This window comes from Dermatophagoides pteronyssinus, unplaced genomic scaffold, assembly GCF_027571235.1.
Source record: "Dermatophagoides pteronyssinus isolate colony J.1.1.1.1 unplaced genomic scaffold, Derpt_VIB-CSIC_2022.12 sq0005, whole genome shotgun sequence".
Lineage (NCBI taxonomy): Eukaryota > Metazoa > Arthropoda > Arachnida > Sarcoptiformes > Pyroglyphidae > Dermatophagoides > Dermatophagoides pteronyssinus.
Window position 1 is genome coordinate 2,454,639 of NW_027461529.1, and position 11,576 is coordinate 2,466,214.

Genomic DNA, 11,576 nt, shown 5'->3' on the forward strand with positions numbered 1-11,576 from the left:
TTGAATTCGTTGGAATTTTATTTTTTTTTCTTGATGATAATCATCATTATAACCTGTTATTGTTACTAATTTTATTGAGAGAGAGAGAGAGAGAGAGAGAGAGAGAGAGAGAGAGAGAGAGAGAGAGAGAGAGAGAGAGAGAGAGAGAGAGAGAGAGAGAGAGAGAGAAGAGAATAGGAAATTGATTGATAATGACCTTGTACCTTGAATTGTACATATACACACATTATAGTTTTTTTTAATTACAAATTTAAACAGATTTTCATCATTAAACTGTATTACCGGTATTTAATGTGTGCGTGTGTTGTTTTTTTTCCGGAATTTGTTTTTCCATTCCAAATGCTTAATGATGATTGTCAGGTTTTTTGTTTGTTTGTTATCGTTGATATTTCAACAAAGCGATTACAACTGGACAACAACAAAAAAGTTGAAATGTTATATTTTTCAAATTGAAATAAAAAAAATCCTAAAAACCTTCTAATGTCAAATTAATTCGATATTAAAGATTATATTGGTTGTAAATTGATCCGAAAAATAAAGCTAAAACCAATGACAATTACAAATGGGAAATGTTTTTTTTGTTGTTTGAGACAAATTCAGATGACAAGTTGTCGAAAAAAAATCATAATTCGAGGCCATTTTGTTTTTGTTTTCATTTTTATTTCTGAAAAAAAATCGACTAATCACAGGATCATAACTGAAGAAAAACAACAAGACAAGACATTAAATTCATTGGAATATCTCCAATGTCAAGAGAAAAGAAAAACGAAATTATTATTAGCTTTCTCTCTCTTTCTCAGGTGACAAATTTTACCTTGTTTTGCTTATCAAAAGTAGTCAGCATAAAGAAAGAAAACAAAATTACATTGAAAATAATGATGAATCAATGAAAGAGTCAATTCGATTAATAGTATTTTTTCAAAAAAATCAAAGTCAAATTGATTTTTTTGATTTGAAATTTTCAAAAAAAGAATCGTGTTTTTCGATTCGTGCTTGTGTGTAGTGATTTGTTTGATTTTTTCAAAATTTCGGTAAAGAAATTTTTACAAAAGGTTTTTTTCATTGTTTGTGCCAATAATGTGCCCAAAATAGTAACAAAAATAGACCAAAATAAGAAAAAATTGACGAAAAAAGAACTGAAACAAATTAACATTGAAAAAACATCAAACAGCAACGGCAAGATAGCATAATGGATGTAAAATCCAATGTATAATTCGTGTGCTTGGATGTTTATTATTAAGGCATGTGAGTGTCAGTGTGTGTGTGTGATTTGTGTAATTTAAAACCAAATTGACTTTGATTTATTTTGTCAAAAACGACAAACATTCAAATTTTGAAAAATATATTCAAATCATCCGTTATCCGGATACATTTTTTTTTCTTTCTTGTTCATCATCATCATCTGATTAATCTGAAAGCAGTGCGGTAAGTTTAAAGTTTTTTCATTTAAATTTTTTTTTACTTGCTGGCTGATGTAACCTGAATATAATTATTACATCAGCCAGCAAAACATGAGCATGCTGATTGTGAAGAGGAGGGAGGGAGAATTTTTTTTAACATTTACAAAAAAACAAGAAAAAAATTCTTGACTAAATTGACTAATTTAATGAATGCCGGTTGTTAATATTGAAATTCCATCGTTTAAAAATGAAAGAAAAAGAAGAAAAAGAAAATCTATGATTAATGAACTTTGTTTGTTTGTTTGTTTGGGTTTTGGGTTTGGTTGAACAGAACTCATAATCATCAATTATCAATTGGCTTTTTTTTCTCCCCGATATATGAATTTCGAATATAATCACATATTACCTTTCTCTCTATATCTTTTGATCTTGTGTCCTTATATTTATGGTGATAAACATGTGATTAGAGAGCGAAAAAAAAATGAAAAGTGTCGACTTCTTCTTCATTTTTTATCATCAAAAATCCATTAACACAAACGCACACCGCAAGATATTATAATTTTGTGGTTCATATAATCTGATTCTGTTTTTTTCAAGTTTTGATTACAAAATCAATAAAGGTGAACAATGGTGTGTAATTAGACAGATATACAGATTTTTTTTTGTTGATTGCAACTGTGAATGGTAATTTTTTTTTAATTTTTGATTAGAAATTCAAAAAATGAAATCCAGAATTTTAATTAGAGAAAAATCTGCAAAAAAAGATCGTTGTTGTTGTTGTTGGAATAATTCCTGGGAGGAGTTGCACAACTTTTCTCTCTCTCTCTCTCTCTCTCTCTCTCTCTCTCTCTCTCTTGCTAAAAAATATAATCAACCAGATCAGAGAGAGAGAGAGAGGTATATGTTTTTTTTTCATTTTGCGAATGTGAAGAAAAGGCGTCAACAAACCGCAAACCAAACCAAAAAAGCCAGATTTTTAAAGAAAAAGAAAAAATCGAAAGCAAAGAGAAAAATGTTTTTCAAATCTGATCGAATGTTTTTTTGGTTGGTTGGTTGGTTGCTTGGTTCCATCAATATAAACAATTTATAATTTGTAATTTTGTTTAATAATAATTTTTGCGAATTATAAACATTATTATTGAATCATTTGATCATCATCATCAAATCAAATCATCAATCATCAATCATCAATCAACAAACATTGATTATCATTTGATGTTTGATGTTTGATATTTGATGTTTTTTTCATCATCTGCTTTCCTGTTCGGAAAAAAAATCTCGTATATAAAAACCTGGTGACAATTTTGTTTAAATTGATTTTTTCTTTTCTTTTGAATCATTTCAAATCAATCGATCGATCGATCGTGTGACTGATGATCTTGTGCTGTTTTCTCTCTGTCTCTCTCTCTGTTTGTTTATAACCTCGAAGATTATTTTGTTTGATCACCCATCGATCATTTCTCTTCGATTTGATTTTGTTTTTTAGTTTTTTGGATCGCCAGAAATAGAAACCTTATTTTTTTTGTTGTTTGAGGATTTATTTGCAATCAAAAAGACAAATTGATTTTTTGTTTTGATTTTGATTTTGTGTGAAAAAATCATTCAAAAAAATCCATCAAAATCATTCAAGGTAATTCCAAAAAATTAAAAATTCTGTAAATTTGTTGCTTTTCACTGTTGAATATTTTCAATGTTGTTGTTGTTTTTCGACGACGATGATTTATCAATTTCAACAACAACAACGATGCCGACATTATGTTCGTCATCGAATCAACGATTAATTTCATTATCATCGAATCATTCAATTTTTGCTGTTACCACTAAGCAAATCAACAAAATCTAATCTTATCTAACCGAAAAAAAATCATTATTTCCTTTTCTTTTCCTTTCTTTACATTTGATCGTCATCATGATCCTCATCAGAAGAAGACGAAATTTCTGTTTTTTTTTTGTTTCATTCCAAAAATTGATAATTGATCAATCATTCGATTCATATGATGATAATGATTATCATCGATCGATCAATTGATTGATTGATTTTAAACTTTGGAATCATTGATGATGACTATGGGTTTTTCTTGCTCATGAATTTTTTTTCTTTTTTTTTTTGCCTTCTTTCTCGGCAGAGGGTTATACTGATTTATTTTTTTTTAAATTGTTTGTTGTTTCCCTTTAAATAACATCATTGGTCTTGTCATTTTTTGCAAAAAGACTTTGACCCGAATCGTTTTGTTTTTTTCCTGGTGGCACCATTTTTGTTTTTTTTTGTTTTTTCAACTGGTGGTTGTTGGGGCCATCATTTTTGTTGCTAGTATCCCTCTGTCGGTTGTCATCATCTTCAACGATTGCTGTCATCATTGATGATTGAAGCCAATTTTTTTTTGTCAAAATACAAAATATAAGAGTGGCATGATTTTTGATTGAATTTTCAATATCCTTTTACCAATTTTCATTTTTCAAAAATTTCATTTTTGATTTTTCTGCCATCAATAACAGTTCGTTTCTGGTCGTTTTTAAATATCACGATAATCAATCGATCGTCACTATCACTATCATCATCATTATAAATGATCCAATGAAAACGACATTTTAAAACATTTTTAAAAATAAATTAAAATATGGATAATAAAATTTCAAATCAAGAAAGGTATGTTTTATTTGTAATTTTAAAATTTGTAATTTTAATTTTAAAAAATTCATTTTAAAACAAACAGTAATGGTAATCAATGTCCAAATATGAATGGATTTCGTTCAGCTCCATCTAACGGTGTGAATGATAATAATAATTTTAATACGGATGAATCAATAAAAACTAATGGTAATCATCAATCAACAGATACCGCTGGTGGTGGTATTAGTAGCGGTGGTGGTGGTGGTGGTGGTGGTTGTCCTTTCGCGAATGGTGGTGGTGGAATTGGTTTCGGTGTTTATGGAAATTTTCCAAAATTAAATGAATCAACATCACGTGAAATACCAAAAGGTGGTATGCTTTATGGTGAATATTTGCATGTAAGTTGATTTTGATTGTTGTAAAATTCCTGAAAAAAAACAAAATTCCATTTTTCTCTTCTTTTATTTAGATTGACAAATTATTATCATGTCAAGAACCAGTTACACGTTTAGTTGGTAATGAAGTACATGATGAACATTTATTCATTATAACACATCAAGCATATGAATTATGGTTTAAACAAATTTTATTTGAAATTGATTCAGTACGTGAAATTATGAATAAACGTGTTAAAGTAAGTGTTTCGTGTGTGTGTTTTTTTTCAATTATCATTTGTTTTGTTAATTGATTTGATTTGTTTTTTGTTTTAGGATGAAGCAAATCTTTTAAAAATAACTTCAAGATTAAATCGTGTTGTTCTTATTTTAAAATTACTTGTTGATCAAGTTACCATACTGGAAACAATGACACCATTAGATTTTATGGAATTTCGTGGTTTTTTATCACCAGCTAGTGGTTTTCAATCAGTACAATTTCGTTTATTAGAAAATAAATTAGGTATTCGTAATGATTTACGTACAAATTATGGAAAAAATTATTATCTAAAAATATTTGAAGATCCAAATGTAATTGATATTATAAAAAAAAGTGAAGATGAACATTCATTATGTGAATTATTACAAATTTGGTTAGAACAAACACCCGGACTTGATAGTCCAGAATTTAATTTTTGGGAACGATATAAATTGGTTGTTAATGAAATGTTAGAACAATTACGAACATCGGCTGAAATGGAAACAGATGAAACATTAAAACATAATGGTTTAGATGAATATAATCGTAAATTAGAATTATTTGATTCAATATTTGATGTTAGTAAACATAATGCATTAAAATCACGTGGTGATCGTCGTTTTACACATAAAGCATTACAAGGTGCATTAATGATATCATTGTATCGTGATGAACCACGTTTTAATTTACCATTTCAAATTTTATTATTATTAATGGATATTGATTCATTGATTACTAAATGGAGAAGTATGATTTTTTTATAATTATTAATTTTTTGTTGTATTTCATTCACTGATTCAATGTTGTTTTTTTTTGTTTCCCCCCTTTTGAATTTTATTTTTTTAAAAAAAAGGTAATCATGTTGAAATGGTTTTACGTATGATTGGTGCACATCAATTTGGTACTGGTGGATCATCCGGTTATCATTATTTACGATCAACATTAAGTGATCGTTATAAAGTTTTTGTCGATCTATTTAATTTATCGACATTTTTAATTCCAAGACATTGTATACCACCATTAACTGTTGCAATGAAAAAACGTTTATCAATGATGGATGATAGTACTATTATAAAAGATTCAACAACAATTAAAATTGAAAAACAACAACAACAACAACAAAATGAAAATAATTTAAATGACGTTGATGATACATTACAATCAAAAATCAATGGAAAATCATTTGAATTGTGAAAAACAATAACGATAGATGGCGTAATATGATCATAATTTTTTCTTTTTTTTTGCTATTTTTTTCGAAAATTTTCGAAAATTTAATTAACTTTAATTACTAAATTGGGAAAATTTCTTTTGTTTTTTTTTCAAAAATATAATTTACTAAGCCAAAATAAAAAAAAACATTCATTTTTTTCTGGAAAAAACCATTCTTTACTAATAACGCTGGATTCCCCTTTTTTTTGGATAAAAATAGCCATTCAAAACATTTAAAAAACCTTAAAAAAACATCATCAGGTTGATTCAATTTGATATTCAAAAAACAAAATATTTATTGAATGCAATCAATCAACTTAAATGATGATGATTATGTCTGTGTGTGACCTTTGTCATTTTCTTTTTGATTGTTAAAACTTAAAACTAAAACATTTTTCATTCATAATTGGACCGTGAATTAAAGAAACTTTATTTTTAAATGATAAAGATGAGTGATGAAGACCACAATCAACCAACCAGCAGCAACTACAGGGATATGACATTATTAAAATCTTTTTTCTGTCTGTTTGTCTGTTTGTTTGTTGAATATAAATGATGATTGAAAACAATTGTTTTTTGTTACAAAAAAACTGATTGATTGATGATCTCATTATCATAATCATAATCATCATTGTTTCTACCATTCAAATTGATTTGATTGATAAAAAATTAGTTTATACAAAATATGTTTACAAACACACACACACAACAGGTTAATTAAGTCATAGTTTCAAATGCTAAATTTATATATCTTTTTTTTCATTTAGGTTGTTCGGTAAGTTCATTCATTCATTGATTCATTCAACAAAAAAAAAAAAGAAAAAATGCTAGGACCCTAAAATTGAACATACCGAACAACAAACAGGCAAACAAACAAGTAACAAACATCATAAAATACATGCATTCATGCCAACTCTGACATCGTTTACCTGTGTTTTTTATTTCCATTCAATTTCCATTCAATTGACTTCAAGGTTTTATTCAATCAAAGAAAGAAAAAAGAAAAAAGAAAAATCCCTTATTGAAAAAATACAGATACAGATAGATTGAAAAGAAATAACTTTTTGTTGTTGTTGTTGTTGTTCGTTAGTTAGTTAGTTAGTTATTCATTCAGTCAAAACTTGTTCACAATCATTAGATTTGCCTGTTTGTGTCTGTGTGTGTGTGTGTTTATTCATGCGAATAGATCATCGAATGCATCACAATTATTTTTTTTTTGTTTGAATATGTATGTGTGTGTCCTGTGTGTCTGTGTCAAGACCTCACCTGCTGCTTGCTTGTTATTTGCTTGCTTGCTTGCTTGCTCAACGAATTTCCATTTTCTCATTTCACATTTGACTGCATTTTATCTATTTATCTGTGTGAGTTTTTTTTTGTTTTGTTGTTTTTTTTCATTGTCCAAATTTCGTTTTTGTTGTTGTTTTTGATATGATTTTTGTTTTGGTTTGTTTGTCGAACATCTTAACTGATTAATAAGAATGGAAATTTCATCAATAAATCGAACAACAACAACAACAACAACAACAGGAAATACATCTTCAGCAATAGCCATTTATAATGATGATGGTAAATCTACAAGAGAAATTGATTATGATCAATATGGTAAAATTCAACAATATTATCAACAACAACCGCAACAACAAAATGAAACATTTGATCAAGTTATTGATGAATTATCGAAAAAATTTCAACATCAAAATTTAGAACAATCAACATCATCAACATCGTCATCATCGATAATATCAATGATACATCATGCTGCAATAACAAATGATTTAGAATTGATGAAAAAATTATTGAAAAAAAAATTTGATGATGAAAATGTTGATGATGAAAATGGACAACAACAACAACAACAACAACAACAACTATTACGATTGATTGATTGTCGTGATTCGGTAAGGCAAACAAAATGAAAATCAAACGTTTATTGTGATACATTTTAGGTTCAAAAAAACTAAAATAATTTCATTTTCAATTCAAAAATCAATAGGAATCAAATACACCACTTTTATTGGCAGCATTGAATGGTCATCGTGAAATGGTTAAATTTTTACTTAATATTGGTGCATCGATTGATTCGAAAAATTTTTTTGTAAGTAAAATTTTTTTTTTTTGCTTCTTCAATAATTTCATTTCATTTTATTTTTTTAAATAAAAAATATTAGAATAATAATGCATTACACGAAGCAGCATGGAAAGGTTTTAGTGAAACACTTGAAATACTTTGTAATCATTTGCAAAAGAATCCTAATGATTTGATTGAAAATACTAATAACCTGAATAATGATAACCTTAATGATGATGAAAACAATCAATTACATTCAAAAAATAAGGTAAGTTAATACATTTTTCACGACATTTTGTTTTCAAAACTTTTGTTTTTCAAAACTGTTTTGTTTTCTGACTTTTGTTGTTGTTGATTACTACTATTTTAGCAAGGACATACAGCATTACATTTAGCTGCACAAAAAGGACATAATCAATCAACACGTGTATTATTATTGGCCGGTTGTAAACCAAATGTTAAAAATAATGTAAGTTTTTTTTGGTGATGATGTTTGACTGACTTTGAATAACATTTTGTTTTGTTTTGTTTGTCATTAATTAGTTTGGCGATACACCATTACATAGGTATGTGATTTTTAATAATTTCATTTCATTATCATTTTGATCATTTTGGAAAATTCATTTTGTTTTTCAAGTGCATCACGTTATGGTCATGTTGGTGTTGTAAGAATATTAATCAGTGCATTTGCTAATGTTAATGAATTAAATAAGGTTTGTTTTAATTTTGTTTGAGAAAGTTCTTTCTTTTTTTTCTTAAATTTTAACACTAATCATTCCATTGAAATCTTCTATCTTCTCCTTTTGAATGTTTTTTTTAACAAATTGTTTAGAATGATGATACAGCCTTACATATTGCAGCAGCTATGAATCGTAAAAAATTGGTTAAAATTTTATTAGAAAATGGTTGTAATCCTACAATTGTTAATCGAGTATGTATTTTGATTATTATAATGTTGTTTTCTTTTACTGATTTCATTATGGGTGTGATGGGAATTTCAAACGAAAAAAAAAACATTTTTCAATTTTTTCCTTTTCGTAGCAAGGTGAAACACCAATGAATATTGCATTAAGAAAATGTTATTTTGATATACAAGAATTGATTGCATCACCACCACCATTAAAATTATTATATCATTCTAATAATAATAATAATAATAATAATTTAATTGATATTGAATTATCATCACGTAGTCATCATTCGAATAATGAAATTTGGTCCAAATCAAATCATGTTGTTAAAAATCATCATAATCATCATTCAAATTCAAATTCATATTATGAAAATTATCAACCTAGATCGGAAACATATTCTTGTGATCGATTAAATAAATGTCATTTAATAATGGATAATAAATATTATAATAATGATCATCGTGGTTATAATCATCATCGTTATAATCATCATTATAATCTAAATAATAATGATTATCATCAAAATCATCATTATAATTATAATTATAATAATTTAAAACGTTGTAAATCAGATTTTTATCAAACAACAAAAATTATTTATAATCAAAATAATGAACAGAATTTATTTAAAAATCAAGAATCAAGATCAATACTTACACCTACAACAGCCGCAACAACACGAACATCAAAAAATGAAATGAAAAATCGACAAAAAGTATCAAGAAAAAAATTACAACACCATACAACAGCAGCAGCAACACAATCTCGACGTACAATCAGTCCAGCAACAAGAAAATCACAACAATCAAATAAATATGAATCAGATTCAGATTCGGATTATCATGATGATGATGATAATCCATATGGTTCTTATCATTATTCATCTCATTCTCATAATGGTCATTATCCGATCAAAAATCGTCATCGAAATCATCATTCACGACAAAATATTCAACAATCACCAACAGCGACAAATGAACATAATGAATTAACAAAACCAAAATTAAATACATTACCATTGGATCCATTGGATAAAGGTGAAAAATATTTTATTGATCTTTCTGGTAATATACATAAAGGACCAATAATTGAAAATGATCATCATTTTATTGATAATAATAATATGGATTATAAATATAATGAAAATTATTATTATTTACAAAAACATCAACAAAATCATCATCATCATCATCATCAACAACAACACCGATCAAGATTAACAAAAAAGAAACTTTTAATTTGATATTTAAAAGTTGTAACAACAACAACGACAACAACAAAAACATTGTCAAGGTGTTTCATCCTCTCCATAGAAAGAAAGAAAGAAAATCTTTTGTTTTCTTTTTTCAAAACAAAAAACAAAACATTTCATCACTTTCAAGATCATTATGGTTGTTTTTGTCATTTTCTACTAATTACATATTTTCATTAACACTTTCAATTAACAAAAATAGAAAATTGATAATGTGACCATTTTGATCAAATATTGATGTTTTGTTGTATCTAGTCAAACAAGCAAACAAACAAACGAAATTTTCTTATTTAAAAAAATATGTAAAAAATGTTGATTGTAAAAAAACTTTTGAAAGAAAATCTGAATTTTATGAATAAAATGAATATTTTTTTTTATTTTTTTGATCAAACAATGTTTATATTTTTTGAGAATATGTGTCCATTTTATTACAAATTACCTGATAATAATAATAATAGTTAGCATAATAAGGTTCTTTTTATTTAAAAAAAATATAATTATAATTATAATACAGTATTGTTCGGTTATAATGATGATGATGATGATGAAAATTTAACCTTCCCGAAAATTTTTATTTATAATTTGTATTTTATTCGGTTGTTGTTGTTGTTGTTGTTGTTGCAATTCTCAATCATCATGTATGGAATTTTTTTTTAAATAAAATCTTGGAACATGAACCAAGAAAATGACTACAAATATAAACGTAAACACGTTCCTTTCAAGGATTTTGTTTTTTGTTTTTGTTTCTTTTGAAACAAACAAACAAACAAAAAATGTTTCATTTATTTCCTTGGATTTGGTGACATATGTGTGTGTGTCTGTGAACCAAAACAGTTTCTTCTATGTATGCAAATATTTTCATTTCAATTTTACGGTAGCCAAAAAAAAGCTTGAAAAGATCTTTTTTTTTTTGAAGATGATACTGGCAACAAAACGAAACGAAACGAAAAACTAAAAAAACAAACAAATTATGGGAGACTGATGTGACAATTATTACCACACACACACACATTTTTATTTCGAAAGATGAAAACGAAAACAAAACAAAAACAATGATAATAAATAATGGTAATGGGACAATTTTACAATGATAAATGATGAATCAAATGAAATTAGTATCATAGTTTGATGATGATGATGAGAAAAATAAACATTATTTTTTTTTGTCGAATCAAATATGTATTTTGTTGTAATTTGTTTTGTGAACATTTTCATTTTCGTTTACGTTGGAACAACAAGACAAGAAAAAACGAATTGAAAATGATTTTCTGGGAGAAAGCAAAGGGTTACGAAATGTTTGAGAATTCAATGTTTTCATTAACATTGAAATGTCAATCCATGATTGATGGATGGATTGATGAATGAAAATATGGATCACATTAGGAAAAATAAAGGAATCTTTAATAGTTTTTATTATTACAAATTACAATGTGTTTTTTTTATTACAATTGAAATTATCTTGTTAGATTACTAATCATCATCATCA

At 26.8% G+C, this 11,576-nt stretch overlaps 2 protein-coding genes across 7 annotated transcripts; both read left to right on the forward strand.

Annotated features, from left to right (window-relative positions):
* Positions 1-1,054: 1,054 nt before the first annotated feature.
* On the forward strand, positions 1,055-6,025 carry v (Tryptophan 2,3-dioxygenase vermilion). Of its 4 annotated transcripts, XM_075820140.1 has the most exons (7): positions 2,529-3,030; positions 3,897-4,047; positions 4,115-4,167; positions 4,237-4,409; positions 4,481-4,645; positions 4,722-5,391; positions 5,498-6,025. In XM_075820140.1, exons 2-7 carry the CDS (start codon positions 4,019-4,021, stop codon positions 5,836-5,838), a joined length of 1,431 nt encoding a protein of 476 aa, XP_075676255.1. In that variant the 5' UTR covers positions 2,529-3,030; positions 3,897-4,018; the 3' UTR covers positions 5,839-6,025. The 4 variants fall into 4 exon arrangements, with proteins under 4 accessions (XP_075676254.1, XP_075676255.1, XP_075676252.1 ...); XM_075820139.1 differs by lacking the exon at positions 2,529-3,030 and adding an exon at positions 1,055-1,425 and having other exon boundaries at positions 4,115-4,409; XM_075820137.1 differs by having other exon boundaries at positions 2,530-3,030; positions 4,115-4,409.
* Positions 6,026-6,273: 248 nt separating this feature from the next.
* Positions 6,274-10,418, forward strand: dgo (ankyrin repeat domain containing protein 6 diego). 3 transcript variants are annotated; one of them, XM_075820136.1, is made up of 9 exons: positions 6,274-6,631; positions 7,334-7,754; positions 7,850-7,951; positions 8,025-8,192; positions 8,295-8,393; positions 8,468-8,490; positions 8,562-8,637; positions 8,757-8,855; positions 8,966-10,418. In XM_075820136.1, the coding sequence occupies exons 2-9, from the start codon at positions 7,335-7,337 to the stop codon at positions 10,079-10,081; spliced, it is 2,103 nt and encodes a 700-aa protein (XP_075676251.1). In that variant the 5' UTR covers positions 6,274-6,631; position 7,334; the 3' UTR covers positions 10,082-10,418. The 3 variants fall into 3 exon arrangements, with proteins under 3 accessions (XP_075676251.1, XP_075676250.1, XP_075676249.1); XM_075820135.1 differs by lacking the exon at positions 6,274-6,631 and adding an exon at positions 6,979-7,217; XM_075820134.1 differs by lacking the exon at positions 6,274-6,631 and having other exon boundaries at positions 7,224-7,754.
* Positions 10,419-11,576: the final 1,158 nt, after the last annotated feature.